This window comes from Dryas octopetala, chromosome 7, assembly GCF_963921425.1.
Source record: "Dryas octopetala chromosome 7, drDryOcto1.1, whole genome shotgun sequence".
Taxonomy (NCBI): domain Eukaryota; kingdom Viridiplantae; phylum Streptophyta; class Magnoliopsida; order Rosales; family Rosaceae; genus Dryas; species Dryas octopetala.
In genome coordinates, this window is record NC_141372.1 from 14,644,530 (window position 1) to 14,665,708 (window position 21,179).

The window sequence follows — 21,179 nt, forward strand, 5'->3', positions numbered from 1 at the left end:
TTATATGCCTATATGTTATATGCAATACGACTAGACAATGCAGGCTATGCAGCAACACATACAGACCAATCTGAGTTTGTACATCACCCCAACAGAGAAGAAAAGACCCCCACAAAGCTAAAAATCAATTCAATTTTCAAAATTAATCAACAAAATCTATCAACAATTTAATCAGAAAAATAGGTAAGCTGAATTTGATGTGGCAGTGATTGCAATGGCGACACTATATATGAAACAAAGGGTCATAAAATCATATACAAACACAGCCATTCTCAGTTTCAATTTTCTTACAAAGACCGAGAATCAGAAAACAAAAGTGACGATGTCCCTAATCAAGTTCCTTTTGCATCCAAAGACTGTGAGCAACTCAAAAAGGCCTTCAAAGGTTCCTTCTTTTATTTTCTGATCGTTTTATCCTTCGCAGCATTTCTTGTTCCGATCATCACATGCCCTATCTTTTGTAATTCGCTTCAAGATTGATTCTCAACCAACCCCATTTCACCGATCTGATTGTTAACGTTAAACATAACGTAAATGATCTAATAATGGAAAATGAGCTGTCTTTTAATTCATCTTCATTCACTCTTTCAGTGATCAATGGTCAGATCGGTGTTTTATGTATGTGGGGTCTCGTGGGTTGGTGCAAGAAAGGTCCATGTGAATGTGATTGCCTGCCTTTTGTAAACGATGATCTGTTAAGCATGTTTTACATGTTGGTCACTTCACTCTGCTCCAAAACTCTGTTTGTATTAGAAGAAGATTATGTATTTGGGCTAATTCTACTGGAAAAAAAGAAAGAAAGAAATAATTGGTATACATACATTATAGCATGTTTGTAGATGATCTGATTTTAAATGAAAATGGTTTTGACATGAAATGTTTAAGAGTGATGGATGAAATGATCAAAAACCTTGGAGGAAGACAAGATTATTCAGTTCTTACTGTAAGAAAACGTGTCATTTGGTAGAAGAAACAAAAATTTTCCCAGCATAAATTTACTGTGAGAAAACGTGTCACTTGACTGCATAAATTTTCCCAGGACATTCTATGCACCTTCTATGATTTGATGAATTTTCCCAGCATGATAATAATTATTTCACCGTTAATAGTTTAGACCAGTTCATGTTCATGTTCTGGTTGTTAGGTTTTATGTAATCTTAAATTTTTTGTCGATATCATTGCAGGATGGGATTTGATCGTGTTCATCTTGGGGCATAGAAATGCTGCTCAAAGAATGGCTATCCGAAAAACTTATGTTGAAGCTTATGGTGAAGATCTCCTCAAGGAATTGGACAAAGAACTTTCAAGTGACTTTGAGGTCAGTTTTGCAATGCACTTTCTTTTGCCTCAGTTTTACATGGACTGATACCATGTTCTTCCAAGACAAGGCAGGATATATGTTATCATTGTTGATAGGCTGACATATTTGGTTTTCTGAATTTCTCTTAATAAAAGGGTGGTACTGCTTTGGACACTTGATCCTGCTGAACCCGATGCGCTTGTGGCCAATGAGGCAACAAAGATGTGGACTAAAAGCAATCAGGTTCTTGTGGAAATAGTCTGCTTTAGGCCTTCACATGATCTACTTTTGGCAAGGCAGTTTCATCATTCTCGCAATAAGAGGTCCCTTGAAGAGGATGTTGAACATCACACAACTTGGGATTTCGCAACCTAGGTACAGCTTCTTGATTATAGCTTTCTCAGTTTAGAAGGAACATAGATTATCTTCTAATAAAAGACTTTTCTACTTGAGTTATCTAGGTGGTTAATATATTTGAATTTACTTTTCTATTTTTCTGGAAACAAAAAACAATGTAGTTTTATGCCTTCTTTTCCCACTCCAAGAAGGCTGTATGACATTGATACTGTGATTGTTTGAGCAACCATTTGTTTGGACATGTGCAGTGAATGATGAGGACTGTCTTTCGCTTTTGAACTCATGAAAATGCTTTCTTAAAATTAAAGGAAAATAGACTTTCTAGTTTCTAGCAAGTAGACTATAATATGTTTGTAATTCCTAAACTGGTTCTAAGCTTCCAACAAACGTGTATGGCTAGTGGCAATGGACCAAATTAGATGTTGTGTTATTGTACCCTATAACATCTCCACTTGTGTTTTTTGGCTTACACTTTAAGTAGGGTGCTTTGTACGTAGTTAGAAATGTTTTTCAATGTGAGAAAATGAGTAAAACAAAGATTTCTTTGTATAATGGCATGGTTTGACATTTTATGTAGTGTTCTGTTCTAGCCACAGTTAAGCAAGTAAGTGAGAGAATTTTGTTTGGCTTTGTGAGAGAGATGTGAAAGCTTTTCGGTTTTGGTTATGAAAACCAATTTCTTCGTTGTTCTTGTAATTAAACAATTCAATTTCAAGATTAAAAAAATCGATAGGACAATACAGCAATAGTCAAGACCATATATGACAATTTCGAATTTCATTCCTAATTATATTTGTCTGATACTCAAAGAACAGGATAAAAAAATAGTCAAGAAAGCTGTAGTCAAGTTGAGGATGAACCAATAACCATTTAACCATTGCAAGGCTACCAATTAAATTGCATTGTCACAATCCCATCAACAATTTAGGCCAAAACTGTAAATGGTTTGTCACAAGCTGCAATCTGCATAGTCTCAGGATCCGTAAGGTTTGGTTTAGTGATTGTCTAATATGGTAGACGGAGGCAGAAAAAATTAGCCAGGCTGGCCCTTAGACAATGCAAGCTTTTTTCTAACACTTAGATTTCCAAAGGCAACATATAATTCAGACAAACGATGAGATAACATGTAATTAGCCAATGTTGAGGATACTCAATGGTGTTACTAATACATAACAAATTCAATCTATATGCTGAAATGCCAATGTTAGTTAATTTCAAGATTAACATCAGATTCAAGAGAAAAAGACAAGGAGAAGTAGGTGGAGGAAATTACCTCATGATGATCTTCAGGATATTCTCGGAAGTAGCAGGCCAGTGGTCAATTGTTTGTTAGTCATCCCTAAATCACGCCTTTAGAATATTCTAATTTACAAATTATATTAATTTCTTCTAGTTAATTAGAAGCTTATTATTTTAATACATATATATCAAGCCATTGAATTAAACTATCTAAACCAATTCTATGCATCAAACCAGATTTAAATGAAGGAGAAAGTTGGAAACACCTTCCAAGTCTTTAACCTGAAGACTTGTGAATTTATTTTCTTTTTGTTTTTGGTGACTGCGAGCCAAAGGCCCAAAACAGAAAACAATTTGCACCTAACTTTATTGAGGAACATAAGTTAATTTACAGTAAATATAAGAGACGAAGACTTTGACACTGTTATGGGCAATATTTCCTTTTAGATACTTATTTACTTTTCCTTTCCTATATATAGGAGATACCCAATATGTAATCAGTATGAGGAAAATATATTTTACTTTTGTATTGCTAATTTTCAACTTATTCTGATAAAATATGCTCTCCGGCTTATTTTCTTATATTGCATGAATTCTCACTCTTTGCAATTCACCTGTTAATACATGCTTGCCATGCTGTTACTCTTCTCCTGTTCTTAGTCTTTAAAGATGACAAACAAAGACTTTGACTCAAGCTTGTGAAAAACGTGGAATTCCCCTGGAAAAGAAATAAAAGTGAAAGAAATATTGGAAAGACTTCTGAACCCTGGAATACTTACCAACTTATTACAGAAGAGAGAACAGGGCCCTTAGAATATTATAGCTAATGCAGAGCAGTTGGCACTATAAATAAGTCCCCAAGTAGTATAAACATTATATACACCAAAAAGAAAAACCATGACATCTTCAAAAGTACCTTGCTCTGTTGCTTTTTACCTTATTATCTTGTGTGTTCAGCTGATTTCATCATCAAACTTTGCTTTTGCTTCTGCTGCTCCTACTGAAGCAGAGGCTCTTCTCAAATGGAAAGCCAGCTTTCATAATCAAACCCAGTTCAATAATCTCACCTCATGGACTTACCTTCCCAGTAACAATGCCACCAATTCTTCCACCAATCATAAACCAAATACAAGCCCATGCATTTGGGCTGGGATTTCATGCGACGCTGCTGGAAGTGTCACCGGAATAAACCTTACCAACTCTGGTTTACAAGGTACGCTACATGAATATTCTTTCTTGTCCTTTCCTAATCTTGAATATCTTGACCTCAGCATCAATCAACTCTTTGATCCCTTCCCACCTCAGATCAGTTCCCTCTCAAAACTCATTCATCTTGATCTCTCTGACAATCAGTTGTCTGGGAGAATCCCATCAGAAATCGGTCTACTCACAAATCTTACCATTCTCAGTCTCGCTGCAAATAATCTTTCTGGTTCAATCCCAGCATCCTTTGGTAATTTGAGAAATCTTACCCTTCTCTATCTTTGGGGAAATAAGTTTTCTGGAACTATTCCTAAAGAGATAGAGAACTTAAAGTCTCTGGTGGGATTAGATTTGAGCGGGAACCAATTCACTGGTTCCATTCCTACTTCATTAGGTGATTTGAGAAATCTTGCCCATCTCTATCTTTGGAGAAATAAGTTTTCTGCCACTATTCCTAAAGAGATAGGAAACTTAAAGTCTCTGGTGGGGCTAGATTTGAGCGAGAACCAATTCACTGGTCCAATTCCTACTTCTTTAGGTGATGATTTGAGAAATCTTATTGTTCTCTCTCTTTTTTCAAATATGTTTTCTGGCACTATTCCCAAAGAGATAGGGAACTGGAAGTCTTTGGTGCAGCTACATCTGGGCGTGAACCAATTCACTGGTTCAATTCCTACTTCATTAGGTGATTTGAGAAATCTTACCCATCTCTATCTTTGGAGAAATAAGTTTTCTGGAACTATTCCTAAAGAAATAGGGAACTTGAAGTCTCTGGTGGAGCTAGATTTGAGCGAGAACCAATTCACTGGTTCAATTCCTACTTCATTAGGTGATTTGAGAAATCTTGCCTATCTCTCTCTTTGGAAAAATAAGTTTTCTGGCACTATTCCTAAAGAGATAGGGAACTTGAAGTCTCTGGTGGAGCTAGATTTGAGCGAGAACCAATTCATTGGTCCAATTCCTAATTCTTTAGGTGATTTGAGAAATCTTACTGTTCTCTCTCTTCTTTCAAATATGTTTTCTGGCACTATTCCCAAAGAGATAGGAAATCTCACGACGTTGACACTCTTGCAGTTACAAAATAATCAATTAGTTGGTTATTTGCCCCAAAACCTTTGCCAAGGTGGATCACTCGCAAACTTATCAGTAAACAACAACCATTTGACTGGTCCAATCCCCAAAAGCATGAAAACCTGCATGAGCTTATTTAGATTGCGGCTTGATGGGAACCAATTGACAGGCAATATATCTGAAGATTTTGGTGTCTATCCAAATCTTCATTTTATAGATATAAGTGACAATAAATTTTATGGTGAAATCTCACACAACTGGGTACAGTGCCCGCATTTAACAACCTTACGAATTGGAGGAAACAACCTTACTGGTAGTATATCACCTGAAATTGGCAACGCAATCCAAATTCAAGAACTCAATCTTTCTTCAAATCGTTTAGTTGGAATTATCCCAAAGGAGTTCGGGAGGTTGACTTCTTTGCAGAGGCTGATGTTGGATAGAAATCAATTGTCTGGTCGTGTACCCTTAAAATTTGGATCACTGACTAATCTTGAGTATCTCGACTTGTCCACAAACAAATTCAATGATTCAATTCCTAGCCTTTTGGGTGACTTGGTCAAATTATTCTACTTGAATTTGAGCAACAACCAGTTTAATCAAGGAATTCCAGTTCAGTTGGGGGAATTAGTTCACTTGACCCAACTTGATTTAAGTGATAACTCGCTTGGAGGTAACATACCATTAGCAATGGGCAATTTGGAGAGTTTGGAGAAGCTGAATCTTTCCCACAATAATCTTTCTGGTTTCATTCCAACAAGTTTTGGAGGTATGCACGGCTTGTTGAATATTGACATATCCTACAATGACTTGGAAGGTCCCCTTCCCAACATCAGCGCATTTCAAGATGCTTCCCCAGAAGCGTTACAAGGCAACAAAGGATTGTGTGGCAACGTTGGAGCTTTGCAACCCTGCAAACTTGGCTCAAAAAAGGAAAAGGACCACAAACTCATATTTGTAATCACATTTTCTCTTGTGGCAACACTTTTCCTTCTTTCTTCTATATTTACAATTCTCTTTGTAGTAGAAAGGAAAAAGAAGCATCAACATCTAGAAGAAACCATTGCGCATGAAGAGGTTTCTTTTTCAGTTTTAAACTTTGATGGAAAAACCATGTATGAGGAAATCGTAAGGGCAACCGAGGATTTTGATTCTAAATACTGCATTGGGAAAGGAGGACATGGAAGCGTCTTCAGAGCAAATTTGCGATCCGCCAACATAGTTGCCGTGAAGAAACTCCCCCTTCTATGCAATGGTGAGAAGAATTTTCAAAAGGAGTTCTTGAATGAAATAAGGGCACTAACAGATATACGACACCGAAATATTGTGAAGCTTTATGGTTTTTGTTCCCATAAACGGCACTCATTTTTGGTGTATGAGTATCTAGAAAGGGGTAGCTTGACCACAATGTTGAGCAAGGATGATGAAGCTAAAGAATTGGGGTGGAGAAAAAGAGTGAATATTGTTAAAGGTGTAGCTCATGCCTTGTGCTACATGCACCACGATTGCTTGCCACCAATTGTGCATCGAGACATATCAACCAAGAACATTTTGGTGGATTCTGAATATGAGGGTTGTGTTTCAGACTTCGGCACTGCTAAGTTCTTAAACCCAGACTCAACTAATTGGACTGCCCTTGCGGGCACATACGGATATGTGGCACCAGGTAATATTGTGGTTTTATGTCCTTTATATTATTGTATATTTAACATATATATTTTATGGTTTTATTTTTAGACCAATGATTCGTTTTCACGGTTAGGATGAGGTTAATTAAGGATAAACATGTTACACTTCTAATTAATCCGTGATAGCATGATACAATTTATGCAAAATATGATTAATTTTTTTAAACTTTCATTGAATAGTTATTCCTACATACTAACAATGCCATTGTTATATGTGCTTTTTCTTTAAGCAGAGCTTGCTTATACAATGGAAGTGAATGAGAAATGTGACGTGTATAGCTTCGGAATAGTAACACTGGAAATAATTTTGGGAAGGCATCCGGGAGATCTTCTCTCATCTGTATCATCAGGGTCATCGTCATCATCATCCTCGTCGTCTTCATCTGCATTACCAGCCAATCAAATCCCTATTCTAGAGTTTTTGGACCAACGCATTTCCCCTCCTACACATCAAGAAGCAGGGGAAGTGCTCACTCTTGTGAAGACAGCGTTTGCCTGCTTGAATGCTAGTCCACAATCTCGTCCAACAATGAAACAAGTTTCTCAATACTTCTCAGCTCAAAGGCTGCATTTGTCAAAGCCATTGCGTATGATAACCTTTGGTGAATTGCTGGCACTCCATGGTTTGACTACCTGAGGAATTTGCCTCTTTCCTATACATATTTTACTTTGTGTGAGTCTTCTTCGTAGAAGAAAGGTTCTTCCTAGATGTTTTCTTATTGTAATCTATTTCATGTACTTGTGTGCTATATATGCTTCTTGTATAATGCATGTAGGATGCCTCAATGTTAAAAGTGTGGCTTTTCCTTGTGAGAAATTATAGAGAATAAAACAATGGCTTCTTATATGCCTATACTTTATATGCAAAATGACTAGCAACAATACAATAAATATAAACAGGACCAATACAAAGCTACAAAGACTACCAGGTACGTTGAAACGTGGCAGTAATTACAGTGGCATTACTATATATGGAATATGGACAGCTACAAAGAAAAAAAAGGCCACGTACAGACTCATATACAAACAGAGCCATTCTCGTTTTCAATTTTCTTATACAGAGAGAGAATCAGAAAGCAAAAGTGACAATGTCGACCCTTCAAGTCCCTAACCAGTTAGTCTTGAGTTGCTCACATTCTTTGGATGCAGAACGAACTTGACCCTTCTGCATCCGAAGACTGTGAGCAACTCAAGTTCCTTTATCTTTCTGATCATTTTCTCCTTCGCACCATTTCTTTTTCCGATCATAATCCACCACCCCATTTTTAATTGGCTTCAAGATTGATTCTCGACCAAGTTGACCAACCCTATTTCACTGGTCTGATTGTTAACGTTAAATATGACATAAATGATCTGGTAATGGAAAACGAGCCGCCTTGTTATTCATTTTTATTCTTCCAATTCTATATGACTCTGTTGTTAAGCTTGTATGTGGGGTCTTTTGGGTTGGTGAATGGTCCATGTGAATGTAAACGATGATCTGTTAAGCTTGTTTTACATGTTGATCACTTCACTCTTCACCAAAGCTTTTTTTTATCAGAGGAAGATCGATAATGTATTTGGAATAATTCATTTGAAACCCAAAAAAAAAGATTGCTATATATAGATATATAACAGGTTTGTAAATAATCTGATTTGACATGAAAATGGTTTTGCCATGGACTGTTTAAGAGGGATGGTTGAGTATTTGTTAATGATGAAAATCCTTAGAGGAAGAAAATGCTATTCAGTTCTTACCGTTAGAAAGCGTGTCCTTTGATAGCAGAAGCAATATAGTGAAGCTAATTAATTATTAGATCTGGTTGATTCTTGAACATGTAGTATTAATTTTCTAAATATTAGACCTAGCTTTGGAAACGATTTGAAATACATTTCAATCATTGTGTGATGTGCAATTTATAGTCACTTTTAACAGCATAAATTTTCCCAGCATGATTATAATTATTTTACCGCTAATAGTTTAGACCAGAGTTGTTATCAATCACTTTCATGTTCAGGTTGTTTGGATTTATGTAATCTTAAATTTTTTATCAATATGATTGCAGGAAGGGGGACCAATGAGGTTGATCATATCCATTTTGGGGCATAGAAATGCTGCTCAAAGAAAGGTTATTCGAAAAACGTATGCTGAAGCTTATGGTGAAGATCTCCCTAAGGAACTAAACAAAGAACTTTCAAGTGACTTTGAGGCCACTTTTGGAAGGTACTTTGTTTTACATTAGTTGTGTTCATTTAACTGCATATGTTTTACATAGACTGATACCATGATTCTTCCAAGACAAGGCAGGGTGTTGATGCAAATTTCCGTAAGATAGATGCAACAACTTAGAAATGGTGACTTGGCTGATCCGAAGTCTTGCTGGGTGATGACATGAGACCTTCCTGCAAGAAAAACAAGATCAAAGGAGATGGACCGGTGTGGTACCAGCCAAACACGCTCCGATGATGAAGTCAGTGATGTGTGTTTGATGGTGTTTGAATATAAGTAAGGAAGAACAAGGGATGAACTTGGGATAATGGGAAGAACAAGGTAAATGTTCTGGATTTATTCTCAGCAAGTAGGGTATGCTCTTGGTGAGTGAAGGTTTTGTGTAAGTGTTTGTCTGGTGAAAGATAGCTAGCTAGATCCTTGATTTTGTGCATATGAGTTGGTATATATAGGCAAAAGGAAATTGTGATGAGTAAGTTACCTGCATGTGGTTGGCTGGTTGAGAAAAATCCACGCGTTCGATCGTGAACAGTGGCATGTACAGCTACCCACCTCCTTTGCATTCAATGCTGCATTGAATGCAAGTATGGAAGGTTCAGGTGAACTGCCTCAATAGTCATGAACGTGACCTGGGAAGTCCCTTTTGTCAGAAGACCATGTCTGGTGCATTTAAGTGTGGCGGTTCGTCCCAACGTGATCTTCCTTGGAATGGCGGCGGGAAGCCGAGCCGACCTGAACACATGTCCCTATGCGCGCACATGAAGTCCATGTGCGATCGGGTCAGACATAGACCTTTCGAACCGAGCCAATCCAGTAGGTGGTGATCCTTTCGAGCCATAGCTGGTTGTGACTAGGGTCCGAAAGGATGTTCCCTCAGCGCCGAGCCGAGCCAAACCGGGATGACCGAGGAAAGATGAACACTCTATCCTCTGGAAGTTCCTCGGTTCGGGTTGGACCGGGCACGAAGGGCTCGCCGTAGTGATCCGATCTGAACTGACAAAGGAAGTGCCGAGCTGCGTGATAGTGTAGAGGTCAAAGTTTGACCACCAAGAAGTCAAACACTGAAGCTAGGTCTGACCGGCCACGTGTCCAGCCATGATTGGCTATTGGATCGGTGTGGGTTTATCCACAAACAGGAGTCCCCCAACTTCCGATCCGAGCGGGCAATGGTGGATTGGAAGTTGAAGGGTGATAGTCCCCATAAAGATGATATGTTGCCTGATCCGAGCCGAACTGGATAGGTCTATGTTCCCGAGGATCCGAACAAGTGGTGGCTTGTGCCTGGCCAAAATATCTCGAGGACAGGTGAAGGGACGTTTGGTGTCTGCATGGGGGAACGTAAGGGTCACCTCATTTATGGGTATTTTGAATGTTGACAGGTGGCATGATCTGGGATTTGAAGCGCCACTTTTGGAGGGCTAGGATCTGTTTGCATGGGAGTATAAAAAGGCCTCTTTCTCTCTCTTCCCTCTCATTTTCAACTTCCAGACCTTCTCTCTCACCGAAAAGCTTTCTCTCTCTCTCTCCACCGCGAATCCTCCCTTATCTCCGTCGCTCGTGCAGTGGTCCGGTCACAGTTCCGACCGAGCGCAACCATAGGCGAGGTTGTCCCGAGTGTGTGAGAGGTGGAGACTTTGGCCGGAGGAAAACTAGTAAGTGATTCTCCTCATTTTCTGAGTTTTTGCATTTTCGGGTTTCTGGGTGTGTGTTCTTGAGTGTTCTTGAAAAAGACACTTTTCAATCCAAAAAGGTAAGAGAGAGAAAATAGAAAGGTGTTTGTGATGTCTAGCACCAATTCGAGTGGTCGGCTCGGCTCAGGGGGTGCTTTTGAAGGAGACAGCGATGTCGAGCTGAGCCGAAGCCTACCAGGGGGTGAGGCAGACTGGGATAGTCTGTCCGAAGAGCTGAATGAGGTCATCTCGACCTTGGAGTGTAACCCAGGCGAGGTACGCCGACCTCAGGGGGATGAGGGGAATCCCCAATTTTTGAGTTCCGAACCGGAACAAGAAGAGGATGAAAAGGGTGATGAGGAGGAGGATGTGGGCGCCGAGCCGAGCACAAGTGTACCGAGGAGGCTCGTCTCGGGCTCGAAGGAACGGGACAGGGGTCACGAGGCGTCGACCTCGGATCGGCAAGTCATGGAAAGTCCGATCGACCCGGATTTCTATAAGGAGTTGGCGTGGAAGGCCGACCAGATTCCAATGAGATGACCGAGTTTCATCTCAAGGATCTGAGGGTTAGGTACGCAGTTCCCGAGTCCGTGCTGACAAGGCTGCCGACCTAGGGAGAGAAGCCGAGCCGACCCCCCAAAGGATGGGTGACCATGTACCCAGAAATGTTTAAGAACGGGGTTCGGCTCCCCCTGCACCCTTTTTTGCAAGACTGGCTGGCGATGATCGGCGAGGCGCCACATCAGCTCAACCCCAATGTCTACAGGATCATCCTGTCTATGCACATCTTGTGGCACAAGGTGCACAAGTGTGTGCCAGACAAGGACATCCTGTTCTGCTCCTATGCGCTGAGGTCGAAGCAGAAGACTGAGCTCGGCTTCTACAACCTTCAGGCTTACTCGGGGCCACTGTTCACAGGGAATCCCTCTTCCCAAAAGACTTAGAAGAGGAGATACTTCTTTGTTTCTGGGGATTGGGAATTCGCCGATCCGAACAGTCCCCCTCCGGCTCGGGTACCTAGAGCCTTTAGGATTCCAGGTAGGCATTAGATATCTGGGAGAGCCGATCCGAACATGGGTAGTATATTTTTTTGTAATGACATGTGTACTTATGTATTTTGAAAGCTGATCCTTTCTGTTTTGCCTTTGTAGTTAGCTGGGGGAAATACAAGCTTCGGGGCGAGCTCAGTGACCAGATCGCCGCGATAAGGGACTCGCCAGCGGAATATATGTCCACCAAATTCCTGCTCGGGTGGGATCTCCTGGTTTGTACCCAGGTGGAATCCGAGAGTCGAGAAGGGGATGAATCCTGCCGATCTAGAGGCCCAGTTGAGAAGGAGGGCGGAGAGGAGTGCCCAGAGGAAGGCTGGGGGTTAGGCCCCCGCCGAGCCGGTCCAAGTGCCCGCCGCGGCGGCAGCCCAGCCTGGGCCCTCTGTGCCGAGGTCCGCTCGGCACGGAGAAAAGAGGAAGGGCATCCAGACCGAGGCCCGAGTGGAGAAGAGGGCCCGGGCCGAGCCCAGTGGTGCGGATGCTGAAGTGTCTGGCTCGGCCTCCATGAAGACGGTGGAGGTGTACCCCTCCATCGAACTGTTCGTGACCAGCTTCAAGCGTGTGGTCACGCCGAAAATAGTGGAGGGGCTCTAGGTCAGTCAGGAGACACCGAGCTTCGGCAACAAGGCATTGAACGCCTCCCGCCAAGCCATGGTGGTAAGTATCTTTGACCTCGGTTTTTATGCTTTGAAGCAGCTCGCCCTCAGGCAATTTGAAGCAGCCCAGGCCGAGCGACGACGTCGAGGCGAAGATGAGGAGGCTTCGGGAGAGGAATGGCGAGCTGAGGGAGAAGCTAGCTGAGGCCGAGCGACTGGTCAAGGAGGAGCGCGATCGGTCCGCCGGTCTACGGACCAAGTTGGCCGAGCGGGAGGTGGCTCGGCTCGGGAAGGAGCTCCTGGAGTCTGAGCAGAAGGTGGCCAACCTGGGCCAGTTCGTTGACGAGCTCCAGCGAGACGTCGAGGCTGCCGAGCGGAGAGCTGTTGAGTCTCGGCGTCAAGCTGGGCTCCCGAGCGCCCAGGCACTTGCCGATGCCCAATTTGAAGGGTACTAGGAGCTTCTGGGGGAGATACGGTCGAAGAGGCCAGACTGGGATGTGTCATTTCTCGGCGAGTCAGACGGCGAGGAGGACACCCAGGAAAGTGAGCAGGAAGAGCTTCCTCCTCCCGATCGCCAAGCTCCCGCCGAGGTGGTCGTGTCTGTGGCCGAGCCGACCCCCCAAAGGATGGGTGACCATGTACCCAGAAATGTTTAAGAACGGGGTTCGGCTCCCCCTGCACCCTTTTTTGCAAGACTGGCTGGCGATGATCGGCGAGGCGCCACATCAGCTCAACCCCAATGTCTACAGGATCATCCTGTCTATGCACATCTTGTGGCACAAGGTGCACAAGTGTGTGCCAGACAAGGACATCCTGTTCTGCTCCTATGCGCTGAGGTCGAAGCAGAAGACTGAGCTCGGCTTCTACAACCTTCAGGCTTACTCGGGGCCACTGTTCACAGGGAATCCCTCTTCCCAAAAGACTTAGAAGAGGAGATACTTCTTTGTTTCTGGGGATTGGGAATTCGCCGATCCGAACAGTCCCCCTCCGGCTCGGGTACCTAGAGCCTTTAGGATTCCAGGTAGGCATTAGATATCTGGGAGAGCCGATCCGAACATGGGTAGTATATTTTTTTGTAATGACATGTGTACTTATGTATTTTGAAAGCTGATCCTTTCTGTTTTGCCTTTGTAGTTAGCTGGGGGAAATACAAGCTTCGGGGCGAGCTCAGTGACCAGATCGCCGCGATAAGGGACTCGCCAGCGGAATATATGTCCACCAAATTCCTGCTCGGGTGGGATCTCCTGGTTTGTACCCAGGTGGAATCCGAGAGTCGAGAAGGGGATGAATCCTGCCGATCTAGAGGCCCAGTTGAGAAGGAGGGCGGAGAGGAGTGCCCAGAGGAAGGCTGGGGGTTAGGCCCCCGCCGAGCCGGTCCAAGTGCCCGCCGCGGCGGCAGCCCAGCCTGGGCCCTCTGTGCCGAGGTCCGCTCGGCACGGAGAAAAGAGGAAGGGCATCCAGACCGAGGCCCGAGTGGAGAAGAGGGCCCGGGCCGAGCCCAGTGGTGCGGATGCTGAAGTGTCTGGCTCGGCCTCCATGAAGACGGTGGAGGTGTACCCCTCCATCGAACTGTTCGTGACCAGCTTCAAGCGTGTGGTCACGCCGAAAATAGTGGAGGGGCTCTAGGTCAGTCAGGAGACACCGAGCTTCGGCAGCAAGGCATTGAACGCCTCCCGCCAAGCCATGATGGTAAGTATCTTTGACCTCGGTTTTTATGCTTTGAAGCAGCTCGCCCTCAGGCAATTTGAAGCAGCCCAGGCCGAGCGACGACGTCGAGGCGAAGATGAGGAGGCTTCGGGAGAGGAATGGCGAGCTGAGGGAGAAGCTAGCTGAGGCCGAGCGACTGGTCAAGGAGGAGCGCGATCGGTCCGCCGGTCTACGGACCAAGTTGGCCGAGCGGGAGGTGGCTCGGCTCGGGAAGGAGCTCCTGGAGTCTGAGCAGAAGGTGGCCAACCTGGGCCAGTTCGTTGACGAGCTCCAGCGAGACGTCGAGGCTGCCGAGCGGAGAGCTGTTGAGTCTCGGCGTCAAGCTGGGCTCCCGAGCGCCCAGGCACTTGCCGATGCCCAATTTGAAGGGTACTAGGAGCTTCTGGGGGAGATTCGGTCGAAGAGGCCAGACTGGGATGTGTCATTTCTCGGCGAGTCAGACGGCGAGGAGGACACCCAGGAAAGTGAGCAGGAAGAGCTTCCTCCTCCCGATCGCCAAGCTCCCGCCGAGGTGGTCGTATCTGTGGCCGAGCCGACTCAAGAGGATCCTCCGTTGCCTAAATGCGGGCCGACCCCGATTCCCCGAGTCCCCGAATCTGATGCCAACGCTGAAATGCAGATCGGCGGGGTCGAGGTGGTGCAGCTCGGGGAAGAGACGCCTGAGGAGTCCACTGAGCCGATCCTGGAAGGGCCCACCGAGCGATCTGCATGATTTATGTATTTTTATGTTTTTGTTGTTGTTGTTGTTTTTTTTCTTCCCCGAGCCGATGTGTGGCTCGGGTTTGATCGGTTTTGAACAATTTGTTTTTGGATTTATCTTGTTATTAATTTATTCAGTATTTTCTTTATGAAACAAGTTCAGCTCGGGGATGAAACTAAAGACATAACAAGTAACACATGAATAAAAAAATGATGAAAAATAACCCCTGTGATAAAATAAAAAAAAGTAAACATGACAAGGAATTTTGCGATCGGCTCGACTTGACGATCGCAATGCAATAAAATGCAGTGATAACTTACAACTCATTTTCAGATCAGCCTGATAAGCATGATGAAAATGAGCGGAAATTAGAAAACCCTAATGATCCCAGATGGGCTTGATATACCCATTGAAATATTAGGAATTTTGTTTTTGAGAAAAATATTCAAACTTACTTTCAAATCGGCTCGGCATGCGCGATGAAAGTTTGAGTTTGAGGGTATATTTTTCTTTTAGAAATATCCTGTTGAACATTAGGACTGTAGGAAGTCACTTCGGCTCGGACAGAGATTTTTATAGACCTGATAAGTCTGTACTATGCCGAGCATCGGGCCGAAAATGGCGCGCCAGCTCGGCACAGGAGTTTATAGACCTGATAAGTCTGTAATATGCCGAGCATCGGGCTGAAAGTGGCGCGCCAGCTCGACACATGAGTTTATAGACTTGATGAGTCTGTAATATGCCGAGCATCGGGCCAAAAGTGGCACTTCAGCTCGGCACATGAGTTTATTATTTTTTCGAAGGAAACACTTAGATCTTTCCTCTTTGTTGAAAGTGCATAGGAGTAGAGTCCCCAGTGTTTGCTTCGAAAAATGAGAAGAAGATGAGTCAAAAATGTGTTCATTCTTTCATTGATTGGAACAAATGTTAGGTCGGACAGTCCTCAATCCTAACTACATTTTACTGGTAATAAGTCTTCAAGTGTTCAGCATTTCAGCTATGCTTGAGAGCCTTCCCAGCCAGAGTGGCCAAGTTGTAAGTGCCAAGCTTGACTATGCCTGTGATTCTGGAGGGTCCAGTCCAGTTCGGATCGAACGAGCTCTCCTTGATGGCGAGGGTTCTTCTTCATGACAAGACTGCCCAATCCGAAGCTTCTGGGTTTGACCTTTTGGTTGTAGTATTTGGCTACCCTCTGTTGGTAGGCGGCTCGGCAGAGATTGGCGTCGGTTCGCCTCTCCTCGATTATGTTTAGGCCGAGCCGAAGTCCGGTGTCATTGGTCTCCGGGTTGTACGTGCCGGTCCGGAATGAAGGAGTCCCCATTTCGACCGGAACAACAGCATCGGTTCCGAACGCCAACGCATAAGGTGTTTCCTTCGTGAAGTTGCGATAGGAAGTTCGGTAGGACCACAACACCTTTGGCAAGAGTTCAGGCCAATTCCCTTTAGCATTATCGAGCTTGGACTTCAAAGTCTTCTTGATGATCTTGTTGACGGCTTCGACCTGTCCGTTTGATTGCGGATGGTAAGGGGCGGTAAAGCGCACGTTGATGTTCAGACGTGAACAAAAACTTCTGAACTTTTTACAGTCGAACTGCTTGCCATTGTCCGCGATGATAGTGTGCGGCATGCCGAACCGGCATATGATGCTCTTCCAGACGAAAGTTTCCATACGTTTGGCTGTAGTGGTGGCTAAGGGTTCAGCTTCGACCCATTTTGTGAAGTAGTCGACTGCTGCTACGACCATTGTGACTTGCCCTTTCGCCTTCAGCATAGGGCCGATCAGATCGAGTCCCCACTGCGCGAATGGCCAGAGACTGGATATAGAGGTCAGCAATTGAGGAGGCTGATGGGAGACCGCGGCAAACTGCTGGCATTTGACACAAGCGCGAGACAGATGATCTGCGTCCTTGTTCAGGTTAGGCCAGAAGTAACCCTGTCTGATCGTCTTGTAGGCGAGGGCTCTTCCTCCAGAATGGTTTCCGCATATCCCCTCGTGGATTTCTCTCAGCACGTCCTGACCTTCTTTGGGGGTGACACACCGCAAGTAGGGTAGGGAGAAGCTCCTATTGTAGAGCCGACCATCGATCATGCTGAACCGAGCCGATCTCTTTTTGATGAGGCGTGCCTTGTCCCTCTCCAGGGGGAGGATCCCGGAGACAAAGTAGTTGATGATCGGCGTCATCCAGTTCAGCTCGGTCTGCATAACGGCAGCTTCTTCTTCGGCGGTGCTAGGCCTGTCCAGGATTTCAACTGGGACATGCCTAGCAGATCCGGTATCTGTGGCTAAGGCCAAGCGTGCCAGGGCGTCAGCTCTGCAGTTTTCTGTCATCGAGATTTGGGACAGTTTGTATTCTTGGAAACTCCCGAGTAGCAAGCGGGTCTTCTCGAGATAGGCTATCATGCTAGGCTCTCGAGTCTCATATTCTCCCAATATCTTGATTATGAGTTGGGAGTCGCTGAAGATGTTCAGCCTGGCCGCGCCAAGCTCTTTCGCCAATCTGAGTCTGGCGATGAATGCTTCATACTCTGCTTCATTGTTGGATGCTCGAAATCTGAAGCTAAGAGCATATTACATCACGACTTGTTCCGGAGAGGTCAAAACAAGCCCGGCTCCACTTCCCATTGCGTTGGAAGATCCGTCCACGTATAGGGTCCAGGTAAGGAGATCAGCCTGGGTACGATCACCGTTTGTGTTCAGATTGGACGCGGTTGATGTAGCGTCGGCGCGGGGTGGATCTTCCGCTGTGGTGGTGGACTCACAGATGAAGTCTGACATGGCCTGGCCCTTGATGGCCGTTCTGGGGCGGTAAGTGATGTCAAACTCGCCGAGCTCGATTGACCACTTGATGAGCCGACCCGAAGTCTCGGGTTTGGCCAGGATTTGCCTGAGTGGTTGATCGGTCAAGACGACGATTGAGTGAGCCTGGAAGTAAGGCCTCAGTTTCCGAGCCGAGCTGACCAGAGCGAGGACCATCTTCTCGAATCTTGGATATCTGGTCTCGGCGTCGGCAAGGGCTCGGCTCGGCTCGTGTAGAAGACCGGATGCTGTACCCCGCCGACCTCTCTTACCAGAACCGAGCTGAGAGCCGAGTCAGAAACGGAGAGGTAGAGAAAGAGTTCTTCACCTTCCTCCGGTTTGGATAAAATGGGAGGTTCCCCCATGTGCCTTTTCAGATCTTGAAAGGCCTGCTCGCATTGAGGGGTCCATTCTATGCCCTTCCCTGCTCCCTTCAAAGCTTTGAAGAAGGGGAGGCACCGATCAGTGGACTTTGAGATGAACCGGTTCAGGGCGGCAACTCTTCCAGTCAGACTCTGGATTTCTTTGCGTGTCTTTAGGGACTTCATATTAATCAAGGCTTGGATTTTCTCCGGATTGGCCTCGATCCCCCGTTGGCTGACTAGGTAGCCAAGGAACTTTCCTGACCGAACCCCAAAGATGCATTTGGCTGGATTCAGTAGCATCTGATACTCCTTCAGAACTCCGAGCATGTCTGAGAGGTCCTTGACGTGGTCGTCCGCCTTGATGCTTTTGACCAGCATGTCGTCCACATAGACCTCCACGGATCTGCCTATGGAAGATCTGAACATGTGGTTGACCAGCCTTTGGTAGGTGGCTCCAGCATTTTTGAGGCCGAAGGGCATGACTTTGTAGCAGTACATGTCGCGATCGGTTATGAAGGATGTGTTCTCCTGATCAGGTTTGTGCATGAGGATCTGATTATACCCAGAATAGGCGTCCATGAAGCTGAGGAGATTGTGTTCCGCCGTCGCATCGACAAGCTGATCTATCCTGGGTAGTGGGAAACTGTCTTTGGGACATGCCTTGTTTAGATCAGTGAAGTCCACACACATCCTCCATTCACCATGACTACGTTGGCAAGCCAATTAGGATAGTTGACCTCCCGGATGAACCCGTTGTTTTGCAACTTGGTCACCTCTTCAGCCATGGCTGCATATCTGACCGGATCGTACGACCTCCTCTTCTGGCGGACCGGTTTGCATCCCGGGTTAATGTTCAGCCTGTGAGTGATCATGTCAGACAATATGCCTGGCATGTCATCGTAAGACCAGGCGAACACTTCCGCATTGGCACGGAGGAAGTCGAGTATGGCCGATCGCTGTTCTGAGCCGAGCTGGGCTCATATCTGGACGAGCCGATCTGGGGTATCCTCTGAGATCGGTACTTCTTCCCAGGCCTCGGCCGGGAGGGGCCGAGAGTCCGAGTTCGGCTCGGCATTGAAGTCGAACGTCTCTGCCCTCGGCCACCTGCCCGAATCAGCGATAGAGTCCAGCTCCTGGGAGTTTGGCAGTTGACCCTTCTGCCTGATAGAGGTGGCGTAGCAAGATCGAGCCGAACACTGATCTCCCTGGATGACGATGCAGTCACCGCCCACCGGACACTTGATGAGGAGGTTGGCGTAGTGGACGATGCAGTCGAGGTCGACCAGGGCCGGTCTGCCCAGGATGATGTTATAAGCTGATGGTCGCTTGACAACGATGAAGTATGTCATGCAAGTTTTCTTGACTGGCCCCTTTCCGAGCGAAAGGGAAAGGTAGATGTGTCTGAGGGGTTGAACTACTTCTCCCCCGAAGCCGATCAAGGCTGGCATATCAGCTTCTAACTTGTCATCGCCGATGCCCATCTGTTCGAACGCAGAATGGTAGAGGATGTTGACTGAACTCCCCCCGTCGACGAAGGAACGTGTGATGGTGGTTTCGGCTACCTCAGCCACTATGACCACCGGATCATAGTGTGGGAAGATGATCCCGTTCGCCTCGTTCAGCTCAAAGGTGACCGGTGCCCAGTCCTTCCGTTGTATTTTGGAAGTGCTGGGCTAACCCGCTTGGATCGACAAGGACTCGTGAGCATGAGCCGCCTGTCTGACGTACTCCTTCTGGGACCAATTCGAACTTCCCACGAAGGTTGGGCCTCCGCCGATTGATCCGATGGCGGCGTCCCGGACGTCAATGGTGTTGGTGACCTTCTTCAGCGCGGCCTTGGGTACCCTAGGCTCGCCGGCCAAGAATTGGTTGATCTTACCCGCCCGGGCAAGAGTCTCAATTCCGTCGCGGAGGGCGTAGCAGTCACCTGTGACGTGGCCGTGATTGGAATGGTATTTGCAGAAGACGCTCTCCTTGATCTGATCTGGGGGTGGTCCCTTGATCTCCCTTGCAGCTGGGAGTTGATCCTTGATCTTGGAGAATATTGTCTCCAGACCGGCGTTCAGAGAAGTATACTCTGTGTACTGAACGAACTTGGGCCCCTTGCCCAGAAGTTGGCGCGGTTCCTCAATCCGGGACTTCCTTGGTCTCGACCTGAGTCTTGGGGTTCGCGACTTTTCCCTCCTTCCGCTTGGCCGAGGTCAGCTTAGAATTCAGGGCCTCCACCTAAGCATCTCATTCTTCCGTTCGCGCCCATTTGGTGGCCTCGGCAGAAAGCTCATCATAGGTGGAAGGAGGGTTCCTCATCAGATGAGACCAGAGTCCCCCGGCGAGCAGACCTTGCATAAGAGCATTCTTAGCCGATCGGTTGTCGCAGTCGTCGCACTTCGTATATTCAATATTGAAGCAGATCATATAGGTCTTGAGACTCTCTCCCTCCTGCTGTTTGATGAGCGACATATCGTTCAAGTTGTAAAGTCGTTCGGATACAACCTGATATCTCGTCAGAAAAGCCCTCTGGAGGTCGGAGAAAGAGTCTATGGAGTTCGGCTGGAGAGTTCGAAACCATCCCCGAGCCGATCCCTTCAACGTTGAAGGGAAGATTCTGCATTTTATAGCTTCAGATGCCTGGCGGGCCTCCATGGCGTATCTAAAGCTGTCAAGATGATCATAGGGGTCCCTAGTCCCGTCATACTGATCCATCTTGGGGGGTTTGGTATCCCTAGAGACCTCAGCATTCATGATCCTGCTGGTGTATGGGAGGGAGAGTTATTCCCCGTGGTCAGTCCTGCCGAGGTACCCCCTGGAGACCTCGACCTGGCCGAGCCGATCGTGGACACACCGAATTTGGTTTTGGACCAAAGTCCGGACTAGATTTTCCACATTGGGTGTGATCGGCTCGGCTGCAGTCTCCCCCGAGCGCTCGGTTCGGTCACTGAGCCTCTCGTTTACCGGTTGACGAGTGATCCTCTCGCTTACTGGACGTCGGTCGGACATGATCATGGTAGATCCCAGCCGATCACCTGCGGATCGTCTCCCCGACGTGGAAGGATCTTGGCTGGTGGTAGGGCCGAGTCTGCTTCTGACTGGGACCTTGGGTTCGGTCGAGCTATTTGGGCTGACAGCACCCAACCTGGATCGGATTGGAGGTCGTTGATCCATGACCGGTTCGGCGCGGTTTCCCATCAAACCCTCGGGAGAGTGTTTCCTGAAGGCCGCCTGCTTTTG

At 46.0% G+C, this 21,179-nt stretch overlaps 2 protein-coding genes across 19 annotated transcripts; one reads left to right on the forward strand and one right to left on the reverse strand.

Annotated features, from left to right (window-relative positions):
- The first annotated feature begins 3,793 nt into the window (after window positions 1-3,793).
- On the forward strand, window positions 3,794-7,591 carry LOC147279957 (uncharacterized). 18 transcript variants are annotated; one of them, XM_086252650.1, is made up of 4 exons: window positions 3,794-4,637; window positions 4,713-4,928; window positions 5,073-6,836; window positions 7,092-7,589. In XM_086252650.1, exons 1-4 carry the CDS (start codon window positions 3,794-3,796, stop codon window positions 7,493-7,495), a joined length of 3,228 nt encoding a protein of 1,075 aa, XP_086108776.1. In that variant the 3' UTR covers window positions 7,496-7,589. The 18 variants fall into 18 exon arrangements, with proteins under 18 accessions (XP_086108776.1, XP_086108761.1, XP_086108777.1 ...); XM_086252635.1 differs by having other exon boundaries at window positions 4,785-4,928; XM_086252651.1 differs by having other exon boundaries at window positions 3,794-4,349; window positions 4,422-4,637; window positions 4,785-6,836.
- A 12,595-nt stretch (window positions 7,592-20,186) lies between these two features.
- Window positions 20,187-20,693, reverse strand: LOC147279958 (uncharacterized). Its single transcript, XM_086252104.1, has one exon. It carries the CDS (start codon window positions 20,691-20,693, stop codon window positions 20,187-20,189), a length of 507 nt encoding a protein of 168 aa, XP_086108230.1.
- Window positions 20,694-21,179: the final 486 nt, after the last annotated feature.